General features: G+C 44.8%; 1 protein-coding gene across 3 annotated transcripts in view; it reads left to right on the top strand.

The window, feature by feature from the left end:
• babam2 (BRISC and BRCA1 A complex member 2) overlaps positions 1-26,606 on the top strand; it is a 92,987-nt gene that overhangs the window by 50,771 nt on the left and 15,610 nt on the right. For all 3 annotated transcript variants that reach the window (XM_056426318.1, XM_056426320.1, XM_056426321.1), the window contains exon 7: positions 11,650-11,759. In XM_056426318.1, coding sequence (XP_056282293.1) covers positions 11,650-11,759 — 110 coding nt within the window. The remainder of the gene's footprint in view (positions 1-11,649; positions 11,760-26,606) is intronic.

The following is a 26,606-nucleotide window of genomic DNA, read 5'->3' as shown; positions in this document are numbered from 1 at the left end:
CTGCCAGCCTGTTAAACATTTTTTTTAAAGAGCCCCCTCCTCCCCCTTTACTCTTTACATCTCAAGGAGTGCATGTAAGTACAGCCCCCGTCTTCGATCGGGAAGTGATGAAATGTCAGGTGCCTTTTATAGAAGACATTTAACATAGGATGCTTCCTTTTTTTTTTTTTAAGCGTGGAAGTAAATGGCAAAAGATTATTGAAGGAGATGAAGGCGAGCACCTCGCAAGCCTCTCTGGAGTCGGTGAATTAAAAGGGAGGAAGAATCCCTCAGCCTCAGGAGGCAGCGCGGAGCTCAAACCCACTCTCTAATGCTCCAGTGACCCCCAACGTGGCTCCCTGATGCCAAAGGTCACTGCGCATCCTCTTCTTTCTCTCGGCGGATCTGCGATCCACAATCTCCCAAATCCCGAAGCCCCCCCGCCTAATTCCACCCCTCAATCCCCACCCCCCTCCCCCATCACCACCCACACCGCGTCTCCAAACGGAAAGATTCCCACCCACCTGCTCGTACCCCCAGCTGAGCATCAGAGGATTCCAGTATTACGGTCTCAGGAGAACATCCCCCCCACCCACCCAACCCCCTCCTCCGACTGTTCCTCCGCCGCCCCACACTTCTCCACGCCTCCATGGAATTACTTCTATCTGGCCTACTTTCCGCCTTCGCTCGACACCAAGTTGTTCACTATCTATATGTGTTTTTCCTTTTTTCTTTAACACCTCCAAATGTTCTTACTAATCCTTTGTTTTTCTGACTTCAACCCTGATGGTATTCGGCTTTCACGTAACGCTCAATTCCTTGTCCTTCAGTTCTACCGCTTCTGGAGTCTTTTTATTAACACATCGGTGGCTTCAGGGCGAAGTTGTGTCTCTTTATGTTGCCTGTCGGTGCTCATTTGTCTTGGCCTTTGCTTACCCTTGGCTTACCAATGACTTGGGGAGAAAAAGCCCCAGAATAACAAAGAATCTGACTTTACATAGAAAAGCTGAAAGAAGAAGCATCAGGAACATTGTCAAGTTGTCTGGCTGGCATTTTGAGTTTCTATTAGAACATTTTTATATGCTTGAATGTAAACAAACTAACAAAAACATGTTATTTTGCTCATATAATTTCTCACTTTGTGTCTGAATGACTCCGTGTTAGCACCCGTCTCTTTAAGACCCACTTCAACCCCAAAAAACTGAGTCCGCTCTGATTGGCTTGCAAGAAGAAGAATGGCTCATTGTTGCAAAGGTAGTTCTCAAGACGTGGGTGGGGACGAGGAGGCGGTATATTAATACACACTACCATTATTACCTTGTTTTGCCTTGAACTGATGTCCACCTACATACATTTTGTAGCATTAAGATTACAGTAGTTCTCGGGTGACCTTTGACCCCATATAATTATGCTCACATCGACTGTGAATCCACATTTTATAGCTGATATTTCATTGAAACAGAAATGTTCATCCCTGCATCTTTATCTTTTACAATTCTCTCTTATGCCAGTCAACCCTTTTTTCTTGTGCACACTGTGTAAAAAAAGAAGAAGAAAAAAAGAATGCATAAAACAAATGTAAGGTAAACATCTGTTATATTTAAAGAAATGTGTTGGGGAGAAAAAAGTAAGATAACATTGAATCTGCAATTGTCAGCAGTCCATAGTAATACATATAATTATTGTTACTGTTATATTCACGCAGCTTCATTCAGCAACACCTCTCAGTAGTTAGAAATGCGTGAAGCGTTGTATTTAAGGTTGACGTTAAATTGATGAATGCCTTCAAACGGGGAACATTTTCAAGCTAGACGAAGAAAATCTATTCCTTCCTCACATGCCATGGACCAATAGGCAGTAAATGGCTTTATTTCACGGCTCTTTAGGCCCGACGTCCCATCAGTCCCCAAATAGGAGTAAAGCGGCTGCAGCGGTTCAAATGACCGGATTAGTCTCATTAACTGACAAAAACACCCTGCAACACTGCCAGTGAAGCAATATTAATCCAATTACAATCATCACCCCCCAGAAAATGCCACAATGAGCGACCCAGTGCGTTCGGCCCTCCGCTCCAACTCAGGCCTTTTTTCACAAGAAGGTTTGCAGGCGAGAGCTTGTGTTGCTTTTTACACGTGACCTCTGGTCACACAAAACTGGGAGGGGGAAGAAAGAAAAAAAGTAATTTGAGATTGAAGCGGTCACACACACGATGCCGTCACCACAAAGGTCGAGAAGTCATGTGGCATTTGACTTGTAGGTCACCGCGTTGTGTCGTCAGCATACGTGCATTCGGTCGTCTCTGGAAACACACAGGCACGCTGTGACCCACATGCATTGAGTCACCCTTGTGGCTTCCAGGCCCCGAGCGTCACACACACACACACACACACAAACACACACACACACTGGAGGTTCGCACAGGCAGTACTGCGAAGGCCAGATCACTGCGGTGACATGCTATTTGTGACACACTATCGGTGACAATTGGCCACAGACGCACACATGACTCGCGTTTCGGTGAAATTACGATCGGCTCGCGAGAGTGACGCAGTGACGCCTGCGTTGGCCGGCATCTGACAGTTATTGTCGCAAACGGTGAAAACTATGAAAAACAAACTAATCTCATCTGTTGGATCCAAACTTTTGAGGCGACTTTGCATCATCGCAGCGCGCTGTGCTCTCAGCTGTTCGTTGCATTAAGTCCCCGCTAAAGGCTCGTGGTGCACCCGGCCCCCAGCTGGTTGCACTATAGGCTCGTGGTGCACCCGGCCCCCAGCTGGTTGCACTGAGCTGTGTTTCCGTCCCGTGACTATGACTCAGTAATAGGTGTCTCATTTCCAAGCAGCGGAGGCTAAAGCGAGTGGGATGTTGGGGTGGAGACACCACTGTTGAGGTATTTTGCAACACGCTGCACTTGTGACTTGTTTCCATTTGTTGCAGCTTCTTTTGTTTCTGTTGTGCTGGACTGCAGGGCCCGTTTGACTGGTCCATGGTCTTTGGGGTCAGATCAGTCTCAATAATTGTAAACGCACCCAGAGAGACTCACAAATGCAAACACAAAGACTCACAAATGCGCACAGAACAATTCACAAATATATTCGATTTACAAATGCACGCAGAACGGTTCACAAATACATTCCAATGCACACATGAATAAATTACGATTTGTTTTGTTTGTGGATCGCAACAATTTAATTCAATTCAGTTTATTTGTATAGCCCAATTTCACAAATTACAAATTTGTCTCGGAGTGCTTTACAATCTGTACACATAGACATCCCTGCCCCAGAACCTCACATCGGACCAGGAAAAACTCCCAAATAACCCTTCAGGGGGGAAAAAGGGAAGAAACCTTCAGGAGAGCAACAGAGGAGGATCCCTCTCCAGGATGGACAGATGCAATAGATGTAATGTGTACAGAAGGACAGATTTAGAGTTAAAATACATTCAATGGATATGACAGAGTGTATGAATAGTTCATAGTAGGCATATTCCACGATGGAGACCTCCACGATCCATCAGGCAGATGGCGGTGGGGAGGAGGAGTGGGCGGAGTCTCAACAGTGGGCGGAGTCTCAACAGGGCAGTGGCGGAGTCGGTAGCAGGAATTCCACGACCCAGACCTCGATGATCCATCAGGCAAATAGGATCTATGTCGTCTCATAGGGTCCGATGACCCCATGAGACGTGAAGTCAAAAGGACTCCGGGGAGAAAGCAGAATTAGTAACGTGTGATTGAGAGATGAAAATTCATCCCTAAGGAGAGAAAAAAGAGGAGATAGGTGCTCAGTGCATCCTAAAACGTCCCCCGGCAGCTATATAGCGCAACACATTTGTTTGTGTGTTTTTGAGACTCCTCTGCCGTGGCTCGATTCGCAAATACGTTTTTCTCAACAGACCTATCTGTAGCCAATCAGATGTCGCCCTCATTTTCAACAAATCACATGTGAATCGTTCTGCGTGCATTTGTGTAATTTGTAAATTAAATATATTTGTGAATTGTTCCGTACGCATTTGTGAATCTTTGTGTCTTTCAATGAAGTCAATAACTGAGACGGTTTGGCCCTCTGAAACTGAAACAAAAAAAATTGCAGCTGCTGTTCTTAATTAAAGTTACTATTTAGTCCCCTCACTTCCCACGACTAACTAACTGGTTGTTGATTCACATGAACCTCTGCGTTATTGGCGCCGGGCTGATATACCTGCTTGACATTGGAAACACAGCTGCGAACATTTTCTTTTTGAAAGCGTGTGCCAACCATCATGCTGTTCTCAGTTGAGATTGTTCTATCACACGTACGTCAGCAGGCTGTTCTTATTCACTGTTTGTACTTCCACCTAGAAACATGTCTGCGTTATGATTAGTATGTAAGACGTGGAATCAAATGGATATTCAAATAGTCAAATATTCGGGTCCAGCCCACCAATCTTTTTGTAAGCCTAAGTAGTTGTGATTCACTGATCACTTGTGGGGAAAAATATAAGAAAGATAACTCGATAACCTTTTGCAAGATATCATACTTTGTTAATTTGAGAGAAAATAATGTCAACATTTCTGCTTTACCTTCTATATCAGGGTATTCAACTAAATTTCACTGAGGTTCAGTTGGAGTGAATTTCCTCGGGCAAAGGTCCAGAACATCACAATCATGTCACATTTGCGTTCTATGACTTTGTGCCATGTGTATTGAAGTAGCCAACAGTTCTATGTAGTCAACAACTGACTCTAAATTAAATAAAGGATTAATATAATTAAGAATAACATGTACTGTAATAATAAATACATTATCTTCTCTTATGGCTGGAATTATAACGGAAAGCTTTTGAAAACGAATAATTATCAATCATCTCTCGGTTTCCCGGCGCGCAGTCTGCCCGTTAGTGACCCCTGCTCTGCTCTATATCCATCAATGCCTCATTCACTTGAGAACTATTAATGGGAACCACGCAACACTCAATTGGCCAAATCTTAAATCTGAATTGCGTGGGTGAATCTTTGCCCTCGTCTGCAACGCGCTTCGTGCTGCATGCTTCATGGCTGTAAACCAATTAACGTGGGAACATTCTGGAAGGTTGGCATGTGTTGCCGCCCCCCATCAAGACTTGCATGCTCCACAGAGAGAGGCACGCACACCAGCGTGTTCCTCTTCTTCGGTTTGCAAGCCGCCCCGTGCACAAAGCCTCCGCAGCAGCAGCAGCGTCCTGCTCCACCTCCACGGTTGCAGGTGGAGCACGTGTGCTCTGCAATCTCTCGCCTATTGTCCTCGTGCCAAATGCTGAGCGCTCGGCACGAGGTGCGACTATGTGGGCGACGCAAAGTCCTCCGGTTAATTGTCTGTTGGGCTTTCTTACAGTCGACTCTAAGCGTGAGCGGAGGGTTCGTTGGAACGGAGAGTTCAAGGAAGAGCGGCACAAGCGTGGGAACGGCCAGATGTTACGCAAGAGGACGCTCGGTCCTCTTGGACACGCGTGTCCATTTGGGGTTCCACATCTCTGCTCACCCTCTCCCCACAAGCAGCAGCAGCTCCACATCATGAGGAGCAATATCCTCGACTCTCTTTCTCAATCAGAACGTTTCATGTCACGCAATGAGACATTTTGGCAGCTGCCACCGTGACCCTGTGCATACCCGGCGCCGCCCTCGGGCTGCGACGGCGCAAGTCTCCGGCAAACTTATGAGAATGCTGGCACAAAGATGACCAGTACGTCAGAGATGCATTCACTTCGTTTCGTTGGAGGGTCCAAAGTATTATTTTGCACGTTGTGTTGGCCGACGGTTGTGTTTCAAGGCTCTCGACATTGAATGTGGAAGATAGATTTCAGTGCTGCTATGTGATGTCTTACAGGACATTGAAATGTTTTTTTTCATTTTTTAAGAATGGCAATAAATGTAAATTTGTTTCTGTTTTTATCTGGAGGCATTATTTGATTATTTATTTTTGACAAACACCTGAATCGATAACGAGATGTTACGCGAAAAGGTTAACTCGAGGAATTTCTGAATTATTTATTTATCGTAAGTCAAATTGAAGTTGCTCAGAGAGCCGATTTGTTTGATGGTTGGAAGTCTTCTGTAGCCGAATGAATGCAGAAGCAGCAGGCGACCAAAGGAAAAAAAGCGTACTGAAGAAGTCAAAATAATAAAGATTACACGAACAATGATGTGTTTCACGCCACCTAGAACATTTCTCAAGAAAAGTTGAGCTTGATACTTGTTGTGCATCCCAACGTTCATATTACCAGAACTAAGTATGTGTACCAGTCACTGGTTCCTATACCTAACTGCACCAGAGTCCAGCAGGAAGCTGACCCACACACACCTTCTCAAGCACTCTCTGTCAAGTTGTTTGGTCTGCATTAGTATTCAATTGACAGCTTTCACATGAAATGAATGAACCGTACCAACCGGGCCAATGTTCAATACTCATTGTGTGTCCAGCACATGGACAAGGGCACTTTACGCCGCTCGCCTAGAAGCTGGACACGTCCTTGCACAACAACCCTGTTGTCAGTCAAGTCGCCCCATTACGTTAGGCATGACATTTAAAGTTGGGCGGAGAAGGCGGACAGAGTGCCCTTACCTCCTCCGTACCAGCCCCGCAGTGGAGCCCCCCCGTGTAGCGTTTGTAGATGAGTGTGTGTGTGTGTGTGTGTGTTGTGTGTGTTGACTTTGGCCAGACTTGGTCTGGCATGAGGACAGCTGTCACATCTCCAACCTGTCACATGCGACACAGAGGAGACGCCAGAGGCCGGGGCATCGGGAGACACGGGGAAGACGTGCGTCTGTGTGTGTTCATGCACCCGTGTGTCTGAAGGAGGACGGAGGGTGGTGGTGGTGGGTGGTGGTGGTGGTGGTGGCGGCCACGTGAAAGTGTTTGACTCGGAGGCACCCTCTAACCTTGATGTCCACGCACACTCCTCGCCCACTTTCTTAAATCCAGTCCTTGAGCAGTTGGGTCACATCCCCCCCCCCCCCCCCCAGGGGCATGGAGTAAATACTGCTTTAACATCCAACCACCGCCCCCTGCAGGACCCCCACCCTCTGACCGAGGTCTTTTTAGTGCTCATTACTTACCAATGAAGAAGTCTCTTCATTAAGGTCCTGCCTGTGGCCTGTTGAGCGGATCTTCTTTTCTTTTTTTAAAGCTGCTTCTCGACTAACTCTTTACACAAGCAAGGAGCAGTTGCCCTCCAGTGTATTTGATTAAAAGGGCTTAAGACATGTGTATGTGCACGGAAACATTAACGGCCATTTCGGGGCTTTTATTTCATTACACAGAAAAGAGCTCGTCTGTTTCAATTACAGTAATGGTTCCAAGTCAGGTAGGTTAAAAGGTCATTTTCTGTTCTCATTAGGCTATCTTTTCACTACTTCCTGGATAGGATTTGCAAAGTTTTTTCCGGTAGAAGAAAAACATGAGAGAGTTTTTCTCCAAACTACCACCGCACGAGGACACCACTTCAGCACACTGTGTATTCCATAACCCAAACCAGCTGTCAAGTAAAGCATTTGTATTGCCCCTCTACACTTTAATTTACTTTAAACACGCCACTTCAAGGAGCACGGAAAACTTTTTAGTTTTTGGCCATAAAATGGGATAATGAAATGTGAGCAGTGCAAAGAGCTTCAGAGATGAACATACTGTACGTGTTTCACTCTGTTGTTTTTTAAGCATTTTCTTTTTAAAATGCAGAAAATAGACAATCGCAAATGACTCCTGTCTCTATTTCTCTGAGACTCTAATGAAACTGTTCATCACCCAAAGTTTAGTCAAAGTTTTCTCACTGACTGATGTTCTTTCACCAAGTCTCAATTTAGAAAAGTGTAATAAATGCATTTGTCAGTTGGTCAGTCCCACAATTATTGGCCAATTGTTGAATGCCTTACCATCACTATTAGAGGTCAATGCCTTACCTTAACCTTTAGAGGTCAATGCCTTACCTTAACTATTAGAGGTCAAAGCCTTACCGTAACCATTAGAGGTCAATGCCTAACCTTAACTTTTAGAGGTCAATGCCTAACCTTAACTTTTAGAGGTCAATGCCTAACCTTAACTTTTAGAGGTCAATGCCTTACCTTAACCTTTAGAGGTCAATGCCTTACCTTAAAAATTAGAGGTCAAAGCCTGACCGTAACCATTAGAGGTCAATGCCTAACCTTAAAAATTAGAGGTCAAAGCCTTACCGTAACCATTAGAGGTCAATGCCTAACCTTAACTTTTAGAGGTCAATGCCTTACCTTAAAAATTAGAGGTCAAAGCCTTACCGTAACCATTAGAGGTCAATGCCTAACCTTAACTTTTAGAGGTCAATACCTAACCTTAACTTTTAGAGGTCAATGCCTAACCTTAACTATTAGAGGTCAATGCCTTACCTTAACCTTTAGAGGTCAATGCCTTACCTTAAAAATTAGAGGTCAAAGCCTGACCGTAACCATTAGAGGTCAATGCCTAACCTTAAAAATTAGAGGTCAAAGCCTTACCGTAACCATTAGGTCAATGCCTAACCTTAACTATTAGAGGTCAATGCCTTACCTTAAAAATTAGAGGTCAAAGCCTTACCGTAACCATTAGAGGTCAATGCCTAACCTTAAAAATTAGAGGTCAAAGCCTTACCGTAACCATTAGAGGTCAATGCCTAACCTTAACTATTAGAGGTCAATGCCTTACCTTAAAAATTAGAGGTCAAAGCCTTACCGTAACCATTAGAGGTCAATGCCTAACCTTACAAATTAGAGGTCAAAGCCTTACCGTAACCATTAGAAGTCAATGCCTAACCTTAACTATTAGAGGTCAATGCCTGACCTTAACTATTGGAAGTTAATGTATCATTTTAACCATGACCGTTTTAGGAGAGTTAACGGGTTAATGTCTAGACAGCACCCATTCACTAGGTACAATTTTAATGTGTCCAGTATTTTGGTTTCTACCAGACAAACTCATCCCCATCAGCTGCACCCATGGACGGATTAAGACCCCCCCCCCCCCCGCGCAAAAAAAAAAGTTTAACAAATAAAATGAAATTTACATTTGTCTTTTAAACATCGCTAACAAAACAGTCCGTATGGAACAACGATACCGGAGCTGAGCAGACAACATAACGCGAATTATATGACCATGACATGAATGACTTAAGCCTAGCATATACCGGCTATGGCGCATCGTGTCATATCATCATATCAATATAAAGTTAATAACAGCGACTTCACGCAGAGGCTCTGGCTTAGGGGCCCCCTGAGCTCATGGGCCCCTGGTGCCGGTAGGCTCGTTCGGTAATCCATCCCTGAGTAGGACTATTGGGGCCCTGTTACTGACATGAATGACTTCAGCCTAGCATATACCGGCTACGGCGCATCGTGTCATATCATCATATTCATATCAATACAATGACAATAACAGCGACGTCACGCGCGGAGGCTCTGGCTTAGGGGCCCCCTGAGCTCATGGGCCCCTGGGCCTGGGCCCGGTAGGCCCGTTCGTTAATCCATCCCTGGCTGCACCTTGTGTTTTTTCTGCTCATTATTAAATATGAGCAGGCTAACGTGTTAGATGAAGATGGTGAAGATGGTGAAACTTAGGTGGTGAACATCATTTCATAACTTCTAACTACTTACTTCTCAAAGTTTAGTTTTGTGGCTGTATTAGTACTACTTTATTTACAGCCTCACAGAACCAATAATGTGGCTGTAGATTCTTACTCTTGTTTAAATGATATTTTGTTTTATGCTCATACACAAGACGCGATTACTGTGATCAAATATGGCTGACAGTGTGTATGTGCTCCTCACCAGTTTTATATAAGAGTTAAGTTTGTGAAATAAACATGTAAAGTTTGATGTATGGCAACACTTAACTAAACAAGGTCAAATAATATTCCCATCCACATTTGCGCAGCACATTGTTTAGAATGGCGTTCGCTCAAAGTTAAAGGGTCTGCCTTTAGTTTGTGTTTGTTTGTTTGATGCAATCTGACTTGTGCCAGCCCTTTGCTGTCTGCTGGGATGAGTTGAGTCTGAATCACTCCACAAAAGAAGACTCCTTTTTCAACAGCGCCCGTAATCCAGCCCACTCGGGGCCACTGAGCACTGCACTGTGCCCTTTGTTCCTCTCCTGGCTCCTCTCACCTTCCCGTTGGCTCTCATCTGTCTGTTGACTCCGTCCCAGTCCGAAGAGAGCATCCATTAAATCACCTTTTGAGGACGAGAATGGGACTGGACAGCTACAAACTGGAGCAAAACAATCTTTTCCCATAGCCCCCCCCCCCCCCCATGCCTGTTCCCATCTGTCCCATATCGTCTGCGGGCAGAAGCCGCGAGCACTGCTGCGGGATGCAGAGGCAGTTCTTGTGTACTGATGCACACCGTATTGATGTGAGCTGATTCCATCGGGCGACACTTTTGGATGCCCCTCCCCCCCCCCCCTCCCCCGCTGTCTTCTGTGCCACGGCGAGTCCGACTGCATGACAGTCAGCAGAGCTGCACGGGCTCAAGTCTTAATGCGCCGTGGATTCAACAACTGTTTCTTATTCAAGGTCCCCATATATCTGTATCTGTATCCCATGCAAGAAATGACGGTCAAAGTCATTGGATTACATGCGGAAACAATTAATTCCACTCCGCTTGGCGAGGAAATGTGCAGTGAAGGAATTTATTTTCCCGCCCACTCAGCCGTGTTTCTTTCCTCAAACTAACGGTCAGTTTATTTTCTTGCAATCAGCAGAGTGTGTGTGTGTCTGTATGTGTGTGTGTAATCAGTTAATGAGCCCGATCACGTTTGAGGCTGCAAACTGGTCGCGTGGAGCCTCCGTCCATCATGTGTGTGGTGGTCAGATTTCCTCTCACCACGGCAGGGAGCGATTATAACAAATGGATGAGTTCAAACCATCTGTGAGACATTTGATTAACGCCGCCGGGGAGGGGGGGGGGGGCAGAATGGTATATGATGTGGAATTGCGCTAATGACAGTGCCTGAGAAGTAGCCACGCTCGAGGGGAAACTTCACAGAGGGAGAAATTCGAACCTCGGGGAGACAGACGAGGTTCTCGGCGAGCCGCTCCGGGTGGCCTTCTGCATCCATCTCACACATGATTTGATTGGTGCTCCCAGTCATCAGCTCTGCCGCACAGTGCAGCTGTTGAAGCTAATGTGGCATGAAACGGAACAGATGTTTCTTCTGCTGTCTTTCCTCTTCTCCATCTCCCTCAAGATTTTGGGACTTGCACACACTTGTTGTGCACACACACACACACACACACACGAGTGTGTGATCCCGGGGTTTGGGTTTGAAACCGATCTTAACCTTCGTTTCGATTCTCGGTCCTGTTGGATCTTGGATCAAATCCACATTTGGGGTTTTAACTCCAAAACTTGAAATTCCAAAAGTTACACATGACTTATTTTTTAAGAACTCTGATGGGCTCTCAAACTGCTGCAGCAAAACAAAGAAGTTCAGCAACAGAGGAAGCTTATTTTTGTATTTTTTTTCTTTCTGTGATGCCTTCAAACGTGTTGACCTCCTACAAACTGGTTCATCTCAGTCCGTAACTCTGAACCATCCCAACGCAGTGTGGGAGGCAGTGAAGCCGTGGCTATGTAAACACGCCCTCGCTTCATGTCGGTGATCGGCCTGTAGATGGTCAGTAGCATTAACAGCCGGTCTTTGTCTTCCTCAGGACACGGCGGTGGACCCTGGAGAGGATGTGGCTCTTCTCTCTGTGAGCTTTGAGGATGCTGAGGCCACCCAAGTCTTTCCAAAACTCTACCTCTCCCCCGGCATCGAACAGTAAGCACAGCAATACACATGAAGAGGTTTTCTGTTGTTGGTCTCGCTTGATCCACTTTTGATGGATTTTTATTTATTTTTATAACATTTTGGGACCTTAAGAGTCTTGAAATTAGACAATAAGTGCCAATCAACATTTTAAGTCAAAAGCATTGTGATAAACATCCAGGATTCATGTATGTTTATATTTATATAAATGCATGTACAATATTTTTACATTCGAATAAGCAATATGTAAAGACGGTTATTTAACAATATGTTCGGGAGTAGTTACAATTATACAGTGTTAGATACACCCGGCCCTTTGAGGGCAACGTGATGCTGATGGGGCCCACGGTGGAAATGAGTTGGACACACCTGCTTTAGAACCACAGAAAACCTGCTGCGTGGCATAAAAGAATGGAGTGGGCACCGTCTCTGCCCCCAAACCAGATTTAGGAGCCCAGAAAAATCAACACAGAGACAGTTTTAGGCTGCGGTGCACTAATGTTTGTATATCTGCATGTGCCTGTAGGTATGTGCGTGTGTGTGTACGTGCATGCCTGCCTGCCCGATGTGTGTGTGTGTGTGTGGGTGTACAGCTTGTGTGTTCTTCTCCAGGGTTGAGGTGTTTTATTGCCTTTGAAAATCTTAGCATTTTTCAATCAGATATTTTTCACGGTTCCGCAGAACGTCTCGTCAGTGGAGAAAATGTCCGTCTGATGAAATGAATTCACCACGAAACCCTCGCAAAAAAAACCTTGCACAACCCACTCGGCAGTCTTAAGGATATCGGTGCAGACACCTCTCTCTGTCTCTCTGTCGCAGCGCCACATTTTATTTCCCCCCTCTTTGTCTCCTTGAACACCTCTTCTTCATTGTGTGGTGTTGGTTCTTTAAGTCCTTGTAAAGTGAGGTGTGTGTGCGTATGTGTGTGTGTGTGTGTGCGTGTGTGTGTGTGTTTTATCCGTAACAAAGAAATATGCCGCATTTATAACTAAATCATTTTTAGGTTCTCAGTGTATTCTTTCTTATGAGTTTGAGAGTTTTAGTTTTGACGGCAGCCCAGCAACGTAAAACCAGTAACAACTGGTTGGTGCACACCACTTGTTGACGGCACCCTTTTCCTAATTCCGCCTCACCCCTGTTTACTTAGTCAATTTAATTCAGTTTATTTAGCATAGCCCAAAATTACAAATTACGGTACACATACGACATCCCTGACCTTTGACCTCACATTGGTTCAGGACTTAAATAACTACATCTGTCACTCCACCTGCAGCGCATCAAAGGTACAACCAGTTCCAATAGAGTCTTCGCTGGCGTCTTCGTTGACTTGGTTTCACATGGGACACAAGCAGCGGTCTCCTTGGTGATAGTGTTCGCGCCCTGCGAGTGTATTTAGTTCAACGGGTTGGTCCTCCAGTCATGTACAGTAGCTGCGGTATGAAGTACAATCTGCAGAGGGTCATGTGGAGCCCACACCCATGTCCAAATATATCAGCTTCCTGTTGCCCAACCTTATCATCACTAGTGTGTGTGTGTGTGTGTGTGTGTGTGTGTGTGTGTGTGTGTGTGTGTGTGTGTGTGTGTGTGTGTGTGTGTGTGTGTGTGTGTGTGTGTGTGTGTGTGTGTGTGTGTGTGTGTGTGTGTGTGTGTGTGTGTGTGTGTGTGTGTGTGTGTGTGTGTGTGTGTGCTTTAGTAGTTTGCATATTGTCTTTCTTAAAATCCACTTTTGTCTTGGTAGATTGTGTGTATGTCTTTGTGTGCTTTTGTCACATTACATTTGTGTGTGTCTGTGTGTTCGGTTGAGTGTGTTTAGATGCATTCATGCTTGTTTTAAAAAAAAATTGATTTCATCCAAAATATATGCGTCTGTTTTCGTGTGTGTGTGACAGAGCCAGGTATGGGCCCACTCTGACCCCGGGGCCCCACAGTCTGGGCCTTCGTGTTCGGAATAATCTCAGGCTGATGTTTATTTACAAGCACACGGCCCGTCGCACAAGGTTAAGAGACCTCTGCTCCTCCTCCCCCCCCCACACACACAAACACACACACACACCTCCACTACCACTGCTCTCCTCCTTCCTCCTCTCTCTACCGTTCTCCTGTCTCCCAATGTTTCTATTCTCATCTCCCATGTTCCTCTGTTGGTCCTCTAGACTTTGTCCTCCTCTCCGGTTTTATTATATTTTTGAAATTTCATGCAAATCTCCTGACCTTTTCACCCCATCAGATTTTTTCAATTCATATCTCGCTCTCTTTCTCTCATATTTACAATGCGTATTATTTCTCATTACCGGCACAAGCGCTATAACAGATCCATGCACGCACACACACACACACACACACACACACACCAATCCCCCTCTCTGGGATGTAAAGAATAAAGTGTGACAGGATCTGTGCAGCAACGGCAACAAATATCCTAATGACACCAACACAGAGGTCACCTACACGTCCTCCATGACCCCCCCCCCCCCCCTCCTTCCCGTGCTGTGCATGTGTTACTGAGTAATAAGGCATGAGAATCCCTCACCTTTCGGCGAAATTCGCCGTTTTGAAACCAAAATAGGTGACTTACGTGAATCGTGTAGATCCGAAGAGTTTTTGTTTTGGGGTAGGGGGGGGGGGGGTCAATTGGCCGGCGTTTCTAAGATTGGAGTGGGACACGGAGAAAATGTGAAGTGGTGCTCTTCGCAATAAAACATCTTTGATGGGACGTGTCGCGTCTCGGCCAATCAGCGTCAAGATGTCTTCAGCGTTTGGGGGTTCAGGTTAGCTTGAATGCTAGTCCGCTACATCTGCTGCTGTCACGCTGCACGGTGTAGCGACGCTAACAAAGTACCCGTATGTTAAGAGCGATGTGATTTAGCATATTTTTAGTCTCAATACTTCATTAAGAGAGCGATCAGAGCGCACGCGCTGCTCCGTGTCGAGCTGTCTGCGCACACTGCGCTGCGATCACAGCGAGTGGCGTCAAGTGGCGGAATTTTTGAGTCTTCGGCTTTAAAAATAAAAATAACAAAATATGCCAGAAGTGAAATGTTTAAGTACTTTGTCTCCAATGCAGACGGTCTGTAAAGTTATGTAACTCTACAGCTGCTCATCCTGATGAACTCTGTATCCTCTGGTCAGAGACTAACGGCCTCATAGTGTATAATCATTGATCAATGCTATGATGGAACCATGTAGTTTCATTAATATCTTGCTGTATGCTAATACTAATATTACTGCCATTTGTTAAGTGTTGAAAAAGTTGGTAAAAAGTGAACCATACAGATATTTTATTTTTTACTATTATAGATAAATATACCAGTATCTTATTTATGGTATACTGTTTTTATGGTATTGTATCAGTATCATGATATTTATGGCAGGTATGGTATAGAAGATTGAGACAACCAGGTAGAGGCAGAACAGACTCGAGGAACAGATTCATGGCTCAGCAGAGCACAAGACTTGAAGACTTGTTCACGCCAAAAAAAAGGAAGTTGGTTCATGAATGACCATATTATATACAATGACAATTTATATTTATTACCCCCCCCCCCCCCCGCGCACCTATCCTTCTCACCTTTTTCACCCCTGACCCGTTTTCATGCCTGAGTAATACTAGCAAGCAGCGCTACGATAGCGGCTCCTGTATCTGCTTTACACAACCTCCAAGATATTTCATTTTAGGATTTTTTTATTTAGTTTTAAGTAACGCCGTCTCCTGCTCGTTTTATGATGGAGCTGTGTGTGCGTGTGTGTGAGGGAGACTGACCCCTCGCCATGGCTCCAGACCAGAGTGAAGCTGCAGTGTTGTTAGAAGCCCCCCGTCCCCTCCCCCCTCTCCGCTGCCAGTTGCGTGAGGAGAACAGACAGAAGGAGGCTACAGGCGTGTGGAGAAGTGGAGAGCGGGAAGCGATGGGGATGGAGAGGGGTGGTTGCAGGCTATAGAAAGAAAGAAAACCTCCCCATCTAAAAAAGCTTTTTAAGAAGCATCTGAAAACAACGTGGCGGCTCTCGTCCGCCAGCCCTCTCTCTCCTCCTGTTGCCTCTTGTCTTGTATGAGACCTCTGCACATATGCATATCAAAGCCGTGCATGAATATGCTCTGTTTACATTCCTTTGTGCACCTTTTGTTGTCAGCTGTGTGGGAGTGTGTTAATTCATGACCCGGGGCGGAGAGAGGAGGAAAGAGTGTACGTCTCCTTCGCCGCAGTTTGAAAACAAGTGTGTGTGTGTGTGTGTGTGTGTGTGTGTGTGTGTGTGTGTGTGTGTGTGTGTGTGTGTGTGTGTGTGTGTGTGTGTGTGTGTGTGTGTGTGTGTGTGTGTGTGTGTGTGTGTGTGTGTGTGTGTGTGTGTGTGTGTGTGTGACACATCTACCATGGATGTGTTCTTCATTTCGCTCACCCGTCCCCGCTGACCCTCGTTAGTCCTCTGCTCGCCGTCTCCAGCGAAGAGAGATTCATTTGACGACGGCTGTGAGATTGTTTAAATCAGCTCATCTCAGGAGACGGTGAAAGAAATTTGGCTCAGCTTCTTTCTTCTTCTTTTTTTTTTTTCACCGCTGAATTTCAGTGTTGGTACAAGCTGTCGTATCAACTTCTATTCAGCGTCAAAATGTTCTGAGGTTCTTTATGTCTGCAGCCTCCCCGTCATTCCAAGGCTTCATCAATCATCCTGACATTTCTCTTTTTTTTTTTTTTGTCTTTGCGTTCGTCGTTTATTTGTCCACACACATCTGTTCTTGCTGTACGGCCGGGCTGTCGAGGCACGGTTAGCTTCTAATTCACTTTTTACCAGTTTTTACCCTCATCATCCAAAATGACGAGCTACAGAGCTACAGAGAACTATTTGCTACACACACACACACACACACAGACACACACACACCTTCGTCAGCTGCTGTCAGATCAGGTGGGCAACAAGGTCTCACCCGGTTTTATGAATGAGACCTCAGACACATTGTCTCTCCACATTGCCCTGTAAGTTAGTAGTAATAGTGAAGTAGTAATAGTGGCCCCAAACTCTCATTTGATAGGACGATAACGCCGCCGTCGGGCTGCCCCCTCAAAGCCCAATGGTGTCTTTCCAAGAAGCCTGTGAGCACTTCTCTTATTCAGCGGCACATTTAAAGTGGCGCTTATGTGCGAGTCTTCGTGGCTCAACTCTATTTTTACAGACCGACAAAAACTTATGAACGTGAGGCGACTGAGAATTTCTGAGACTTGCCGAGTGCAGCACGAGTCATCCAACATTAGAAACCGGACCAGAAGCTGCAGACGTGTCACCGGGATTAGATTTGAAAGACTTCTGGGACAAAGTGCGGCGAGCACTCGTCGAGCAGAAGCTTTTATTCCGTCCAAAAGGCCCCGGGGCTCTGCTCCGAGTCTCATGTGTCCATTCGTTCTCCTTGCTTCCTTCCTTCCTTCCTTCACTTCCTCGTCCTTCGCTGCTGTCCTGTCTATCTCGCGTCTTTCTTTTTTATTATTCCCCTTTACCGGTTGTTAAACTCTATCGTTACTCTTTGTCGTATCACTCCATCCCTACAACCCCACCCCCACTTTCGCAAGTCTGCCGCCCCGTCTCTCTTCTCTCCATCCTTCTCTATTTTGTGTGTGTGTGTGTGTTTTTTTTTTTTTCTTCCATCACTCCCTCTCCTCTGCTGATCCCTCTGGCTGATCCTCAAAGGGAAGCCGAGAGAGTGAGTGGGACTTAAAAGAGAGAGAAGAGCCGCGCTCTACCCGGCGAGGTCGTCCCTCGCTCCGCTGGAAAACGCAGCGAGGAGAGGGAGGAAAACAAACAAACAAAACAAAAAAGAAAACAACAAAACACGGGAGAGGAGAGCGGTTCCCTCGCTCTCGCTTCTCTCTCTCTCCCGTTTCCCCCGCACCTCTCCACTCTCCTCTTTCATCGCTCCCGAGTTGTTTGATATCTCACTTTGACTCTCCTTTCAGCGGGGGCTCTGATCTGAGGGGCTCTGAACGTAGACTTGTAAGCCCCCCTGAGCTACAGCGTTATACCTCCATTTCTATTCCCTCTTCCTCTTTCTTGCTCTCTCTCCGTTACTCCTTCTCCCCTCCCCCCCCACCTTGTTCAAACAGACCATCCCTGTAATGTGTTCTGCCTCACAGAGTTGAGACTGCACCACGGTTTTTGCTTTATTTTTGAGGAGAGAAAAAGCGATTGATTACCAGAAGTCAAATCACTGCTTCCTCTTGTACAGATCCACCTGCTTAAGATTCAGCGTTCGTGGGTTACATAACGTTTTACAGAAGGAAACACACTGTGAAAGCCGCCTGTGAATTTATTCTCCTCGCTCGTTTAAACTCGCCGTTGAAGTGTTAAATAGATTTAGACGTTTAGAGAATGTATGAATATGAACCGTCGGAGGAGGCGGCAGATTTTTGCTGTCGAGCCAAATCAGGTTTTTATCGGCTATTGTTGCAGTGGAGGTTGTGCTGTGATCCGACCAGGAAGAGGGAGAAAGAAAAGAAAGGAAGTTATGAGGCAACAGCAGGGTCACCGGTGTCTAGTGGGTTGGGGTGTTACTGACATATTTAATCGCAAAGAGACGAGTCCAATTAAGGATACAAATCGCTATCGGATTGGGCAGATCTTATGTATCCGTCCCTGTAATATCTCTTTTTAAATCAATCTCACACAGGGCATCAAAATATTTCTGCTGAACGAACTTAGAGAGTATCGAGCCGTCTGTATTTTACATTATTCATCACGTCACATTGAACTGCACAGCAAACTAGATTAGAAGCTTTATTTATCTCATTTGCCACTAAGTGAACTCTCACTGACATAATTACATTCACGATATATATCACATATAACATGATCTAGAGCAGTGGTCCCCAAACTAAGGCCTCCACATTTGGCCCGGCCCCCTGAACAATACCAGAGATGCATTATGATTTTTTTTAAATATATATATATATTTATTTATTTATTTATGTTTCAGTTTGGCCTCGCAAATCCTAGACTAGCCGCTGTCAAATAGAAAGGAATAATGGCGAAAAGGTTAGGTAAGAGAATAAATAGTGTTATTTATTTCCTGACTCTTTTTTTTCTGTGAAGATCCCGGAAAGGGTTATTCATATTTGGTTATGTTTGGCTTTCTGGAAAACAATACATGTTTACATTTAGGCACCCCTGAGATCGTCACACTTTTTCTGTTACAAACTGACCCCGGCCCCCATCAGAGAAGGGAACAGTTATGTGGCCCTCACAGGAAAAAGTTTGAGGACCCCTGATCTATAGTCTATTGTGGGATGAATAGCAGCCTATTAATAATACCGTTAACACAATTTGAAACTAATTTTCAATGTATCTCCGTGTGAGTGAGCGAAGGGTATTGGAGGTGACTGTTCAAGCCCATTTACCATCGGTTTCATTACCTTGGACGGCGCCGCGCCTCCTCATGCAACCGCTATGCACGACAAACAGCGAGAAGATGGATGGAACTTGTAGATTGTCTTATATTTAGGGCTGTGAAACGATTAAAATTTTTAATCGGGTTAATCACAGGTTTTTGTGGATTAATCATGATTAATCACATATTACCGATATTCTCGGTATATTTTGTGAGAACATAGAGATTTATGACAAAAGACGGATATATACATTTATACATTCTTCTATACAATGGTGCTGCAACTCAGCAGTTATTTAGCAGTTTTCTTCCATATGGAACATTAATACATCTTCATCCTAAACAGAATGTTTGACCCTCCTGTTACCTTTAGGGTCACTTTGACCCCATTCAATGTTTAATGTCGGTGTTCTTTGGGGTCAATTTGACCCCAGGCTGTTTTTCACTGTGTCAAACATATCAGAAATATCAACTTTTTTATTTATTTAAAGGGCTATTTAGGTAGTCAACAAACAAACATAAAGTACCTCACACTTAAACTTGGGAAACAATATTAATTCTAATAATTTTCTGGAGGTTTTAATTGCTGGGGTCAAATTGACCCCGAGGGTAAAATGTTCGTAAATGTAAAGGTAACAGGAGGGTTAAACAGAGCATTTTTCTCTTGTTTGTCAACCATTAACTCCACCATGATACAATCTAAAGGTGGACAGATTGAAAAGTGACTTTTTTTTTGCTCGGTCCCGATGCGCGCGCACGGAGCTCTGTGGCGCGCGAGACGTAGATCGATAAGTGTTAACGCAACGCGAAGAGACAGAAATGACATGCTGCTGTGGAAATACGATCAACAACAGACGTTTAGTTTAATAAAAGAACAAAGACATGCTCTAGAGAACATGTCAGGGGGCGGGCCAATCTTTTTAATGTCATGCGATCTACCAACACTACGCCGCGATCGACTGGCAGGTCGCGATCGACGTGTTGAGACCCCTGATCTTCAGGAAGTAAAGGTCGTAACAAGGTTTCCGTAGGTGAACCTGCGGAAGGATCATTACCGATGAACAGACCGTCTGCATGAGAGCGGACAGAGTTCAGATTGAAGTGGTGTATTGGAAGCTCATTTTGCAAGTGACTTTTTTTTCGTCCCAACGACCAACAACAGACGGATTGGAAGCTCATTCTGCGCATGCGTTAAATGCGTAAAAAAAAAAAAACTAGTTAAACCTGTAATTGGATTAACTGAGTTAACGCGTTATTTTTCACAGCACTACTTATATTATATTTTAAGTGGAAGAAAAGGAAGAAAATGTTGCAAACAGGCAAAAAACAATTAAAGAAATTGACGCCCGTCCAATGATGGGCGAGATTCGACGATTCTATTTCATGATGGGGAACCGCCCGAGTACCGAGACCGGCATCACAGAGAGAACACAAAGCCCACGTCATATCGCTTCTGCTCGGGCCGGCGGTCAACTTGCATTCTTCTTTCTCACCGACTGCACCTGCTCAGAATGAGACGCTGCTGTTGTTTTGGACGCTGACGAGAACGAGAGCAGAGTGACAGTCGGAGTTCAGCCCAATCGTGCCAACCCGGGGTCCGGCGCACAGCTGCATGTCATCAGACGGCAAATTCAGAATCAGAAACATTTATTTGCTTCGTGTTGGACACACAAAGAATTTGACTTGGCGGCAACAGTCAACAGTCTACATAGTGCAAGAATTTAAACATTACATTTACAATGGTATAAAATAAAAGTGCACAAACCGATAACAGTGCTGTAGACGAGGTACTCTGTGTGTTGAAGTGAAATTAAATATTAAATATGAAGTATAAAGAGGTGTGCAGGGGAGTAACCAGTAGGACATCGTCCTGGGGGTGATAGTCAGGACAATTTATTATAATATGACGCCACACCGATTATTACGACTTTTTTCAATTCACTTTGTTGTTGTTTGTGCTCATTAACTTATTAGCATGGCTAACTGAGCCCTCATTTTAATGCAAGTGATGAGTGTGTGTCACTGCAGCTCGCCTCAGTTTCAGAGAATTGTGGTATTTCAGAATAAATTTGGCTCAACAGCCACACACTTAAAAAAAGAAAAATCTGCCTTTCTGTGTTTTTGTTTGTGTGTAACCTTCTCCTCTCCTCTCCTCTCCTCTACCATTTCGTAACCAGACTCATCGCCTCTCTCGTTCTCTTTGCTTCTCGTTCTCTTTGCTTCTCGTTCACCTGATTGCGCAGTGCCCATGAGACAAGCTGGATGCATCTCTCTATCCCCCAGAAAACCTGCTGCGTGGCATAAAAGAATGGAGTGGGCACCGTCTCTGCCCCCAATCCAGATTTAGGAGCCCAGAAAAATCAACACAGACAGTTTTAGGCTGCGGTGCACTAATGTTTGTATATCTGCATGTGCCTGTAGGTATGTGCATGTGTGTGTACGTGCATGCCTGCCTGCCCGATGTGTGTGTGTGTGTGTATGTGGGTGTACAGCTTGTGTGTTCTTCTCCAGGGTTGAGGTGTTTTATTGCCTTTGCAAATCTTAGCATTTTTCAATCATTTTCCGCAGAACGTCTCGTCAGTGGAGAAAATGTCCGTCTGATGAAATGAATTCACCACGAAACCCTCGCAAAAAAAATCTTGCACAACCCACTCGGCAGTCTTAAGGATATCGGTGCAGACACCTCTCTCTGTCTCTCTGTCGCAGCGCCACATTTTATTTCCCCCCTCTTTGTCTCCTTGAACACCTCTTCTTCATTGTGTGGTGTTGGTTCTTTAAGTCCTTGTAAAGTGAGGTGTGTGTGTGTGTGTGTGTGTGTGTGTGTGTGTGTGTGTGTGTGTGTGTGTGTGTGTGTGTGTGTGTGTGTGTGTGTGTGTGTGTGTGTGTGTGTGTGTGTGTGTGTGTGTGTGTGTGTGTGTGTGTGTGTGTGTGTGTGTGTGTGTGTGTGTGTGTGTGTGCGCGTCTTTTTATCCGTAACAAAGAAATATACCGCATTTATGACTAAATCATTTTTAGGTTCTCAGTGTATTCTTTCTTAAGAGTTTGAGAGTTTTAGTTTTGACGGCAGCCCAGCAACGTAAAACCAGTAACAACTGGTTGGTGCACACCACTTGTTGACGGCACCCTTTTCCTAATTCCGCCCCACCCCTGTTTACTTAGTCAATTTAATTCAGTTTATTTTGCATTGCCCAAAATTACAAATTACGGTCTGTACACATACGACATCCCTGACCTTTGACCTCACATTGGATCAGGACTTAAATAACTACATCTGTCACTCCACCTGCAGCGCATCAAAGGTACAACCAGTTCCAATAGAGTCTTCGCTGGCGTCTTCGTTGACTTGGTTTCACATGGGACACAAGCAGCGGTCTCCTTGGTGATAGTGTTCGCGCCCTGCGAGTGTATTTAGTTCAACGGGTTGGTCCTCCAGTCATGTACAGTAGCTGCGGTATGAAGTACAATCTGCAGAGGGTCATGTGGAGCCCACACCCATGTCCAAATATATCAGCTTCCTGTTGCCCAACCTTATCATAATACACTAGTGTGTGTGTGTGTGTGTGTGTGTTGGTTGCATCATGAGGCTCCTATTGATCTTATTTGATCTAAATCGAGGACGAATAAGAATCGTAGACAAACTTGGTCGCCGTCATGCCAGGATACTCGCCTCACAACGGAGAGGTTACGGGCGCTTTGTCCAGTCACAGAGGAAGAACCGGACGTTATGTGGTCCACGCAGTTAACGAGCGGAGTCATACACGGACCTCTGAGAGACCCCCTCCCGCCCCCTCATCCCCCCCCCCCCCCAGGCTTTAGGAAGCGAAGTAGGCAATAAAAATGGAAATGTCCTCTCTTTGAAACCACGTTTGAGTCTCCAGACCGTTCTTCTTTGCCTCATCTCTCACTTTGGTAATGAATCACGTCTGCCCTCTTTTCCAATTGAGTCTCTATCTGTTCTCACGCTGTCACTGCACACTGACTCTCTCTCACAAACACACACACACACACACACACCCTTACAACAGCACACACAAATAAACAAGCTGAGCGTCGTCACCATCCACCTGAGTCACGGAGGATAATCTCTTTGGTTGATGAAGTCACAGGCAGCGTGTGTCTCCGGGTTTGTTTACAGGCGTGTGCGTGTCCCACTGTCTCCAGTGAATATGTTGTGCGGTGGGTCGCGTTGCTCCGAGGGGCCGCGGCGTGTCGGCGCCGTGACTCCGGTCTGTGTGGGTCGTGTCGAGAGCGACGTCGCCAGTGGAGACTGAAGCGAGGACTCTTCAGGGGGCCACTCGGAAAATAAAACGGCATTATGTCTGGATCGCCCGCCCACGGGAAGCTCGCTTAAAGCAATTCAGAACTCACACTGGTCTGAGAACGTTGGTGAATTAATATAGACGCGGCACAATGTCAGGAACATGATACCTACTTCTTCATTTAGGTTTTAACTAATATATGAATATTAAGATGCCCGTCTTCACAGCATATTGCAGAGAGCATATCACCACGGTGAGTGACCCCCCCCCAGCCCTCTGTCTGGCCTTCGATGGTGTCTTTCTCAAGTGTGAGAGAATAACTTTCCCCTTGGGAGGGGAAGACTTTCACGTTATTAACGTGTGTAAGATCTGGCGGTTTCAGTTTGAAACCTTTACTAAATAACTGACTTAATGGGCAGAGTGCGCGGTGGTCACAGTGTCACCGGTATGTTTAAAGCCGTCTGAGATGTCTTAAGTGAGCACGCTAACCAGCTAGCCGCCGCCGCCGTCCGCACCGCTCGCACCTCCGCGAGGCGAAAGTGAGAACATGAGAAGACGAAGACGTGGAGCTCGTCAGTAATGCATTCGAGGCGCGTATACATTTTCGTAGTTTGTTCATAGGATTAAACGTAGCCAACAGGCCGACGCCCACAGGCCGTAGAGGTGAATTGCTCGCCTCTTTTTTGTGTGCAGCATGTGACGGATGAATAAACTGTAATATAGAGCTCTGATGTTGAATTTACCAGGCAAGGAGTGTCGAACAAAAAAATAATGCCTTTAGGGGCATTCTGGGGAGTGTAAGCATTTCTTTAGAGCCTCACCCACATCAGAGGACTAAAGTCAGGATATCGTCTCCTCTCTTGTACCCCCCCCCCCCCCCCCCTCCTATCTGCACACATGTAAGTTCATTGGTTGTGACGATCTTGTCATCTTTGTGGATTGTCATAACTGCGGAGGAAATATAGGATCCAGGTCTGCAAATATTTCCTTAAGCTCCATATTTACCTTCGCATTGAAAATGCGGAAGGTTATGTTTTGATCGCCGTGTATTTATTTATTTGTATGCGTGTTACACGCATAACTCAAAAAGTATTAAACCGAATCACAGGAAATTTGGTGGGATGGTTGGTTATTATCCGGGGAACATTTATTCGATTTTGGGATCGATCGGGTCAAAGGTCAAGGTCATGAAAAGGTCAAAATCTTCTTGAATCGCATGAAATTTGGTGAGATGATTGGTTATTATCCGGGGACCATCTGATTCGATTTTGGGATCGATCGGGTCAAAGGTCAAGGTCATGAAAAGGTCAAATTCTTCTTTTTACCATAGCACGGTCAATTTTTATCCAATTAGCATGCAACTAATGCCAAAATGTTCATAATTCAATGCCCAATCTTGTGATATGCAAAGGTATGCGCTCTACCGAGTGCCCGTTCTAGTTAATAAATGTAACTCTCCCCCTCAGCTTGACCTTGATATAAGATTGAAACCTAGCTTGAAAACACTTTAATTCCAGCGGTTTTATTGCCCATTTTTACAAGTTCTGCTGCAACAATGGTTTTGGTTTCCTAAATAAACCTGAAAAGAATGTTATAACTGTCATTGTAAAGCTTCTTCTTCTTTTTAACTTTTGATTTTAAGCTCTAATTGCAAAGTGTCTTTAAGGCTATAGCTCACTTAAGGATTTAAGTTTGTCCTTTTGTGGAATAAAAGCGTGGTCTCCTCACGGGAGATGGGTTTGAATCGACTGACAGGCAAAATGGATGGATAGAAATAAAGTGAATGGGATTTAAGTGCGTCTATATATGTGGACCACGGCTTGATGTGTCAGGTAAATGGAGTTGCACTTTTCCACTAACCAGTAAAGGACCACGGTATTATAACTAAGTTGTTCTTTTGTAAGATTCTAGCACAAGAGGTCGGCGTCACGTCACAAGAGCCAAAACCATTGAAATCCAAAATGCTGCACATTCTGTTTACATGAGTGACGAACACACCGCCACCATCCTTTTCTTTCCTTGCCTCTGTCTGCATTTCCATCTGAATGATATGGAGCTATTCTTAGACCTGTGGGAGGATAGATGGGCATCATTTGGATGCTCGTGTTCAAAGGCTTCGCTCATCGCCGAGAGCCATTTTCAATCGACCGTTTGTTGGTGCGCACAAGCTAACGTTAATTATGTGCACAAAGCCTACTGTAAATGGTGGCTTTATAGTTCTGGAGAAAAGGATTTTGACAATGAAAATGGATTCATGACAGTCTGTATGGCTTCTCTGTGAATAAGACCGTATTAATATTCAGTTGAGTGTCATTTTGCGAAAAGACAAAACTCTGGATCTGTAGTAAAAACCTGCTATTGCATTTGAATCTCAGTGGACGGATGTGATTTTTATCTTTAGCCAATTCTCTGAGTCCTGTCTCGTCAGTACGTCTGTGCTCCAGATGAGAAACCAGAGCAGGAGAACACCTCCTTTACTTCTTCTAATAGTTTATCTTATCTTTTATCTTTAGATGCACCTCCTCGGCCAGTCAGGGCTAAGAGTCCAGTCACCGTTGACCTTTCCCTGAACTCTGGCAGACGTCATTTCCCCGTAAAACATGTGTGGTGTTTGGTAATAATGACGGGTGGAGCGCATGATGATGTGCTCCACCTCCCGCTTCACTACTCCCACAACCTTTCGCTGGAATTTTAAAAATTGTGCAATCCTCATAACTTTGGTGTCAGTCACTGACTTTCAGTTTTTAGAAATGAAAAAAGGTGGAAAACATGTTCTTACAAGACAGAAACTTTCTGATACAACAAGGAAAACATGTTTATACACCATGGAAACGTTCTGATACACCAAGGACAACATTTCATACACTGTAGAAAACATTTTTATACAATGTGGAAAACATGCTTATACAGCATGAAAAACATTTTCATACAACATAAAAAAACATTTTCATACACCATGGAAAACATTTTCATACACCATAAAAAAACATTTTCATACACCATAAAAAACATTTCCTACACCATGGAAGACATTTTTATACATCATGAAAAACATGTTTATATATCATGAAAAACATTTTCATAAACCATGAAAAGCATTGTAATACACCATGAATAACATGTTCATAAATCATGAATAACTTTGTAATAAACCATGAATAACATTGTAATAAATGAATAACATTGAAATAAAACATGGACAGCATTTTCATCCACCATGAATAACATCGTTGT

Source organism: Pseudoliparis swirei, chromosome 11 (genome assembly GCF_029220125.1).
Source record: "Pseudoliparis swirei isolate HS2019 ecotype Mariana Trench chromosome 11, NWPU_hadal_v1, whole genome shotgun sequence".
Taxonomy (NCBI): Eukaryota; Metazoa; Chordata; class Actinopteri; order Perciformes; family Liparidae; genus Pseudoliparis; species Pseudoliparis swirei.
The sequence above is the reverse complement of the archived record's forward strand: the minus strand, read 5'-3'. Positions and strand labels throughout refer to the sequence as shown.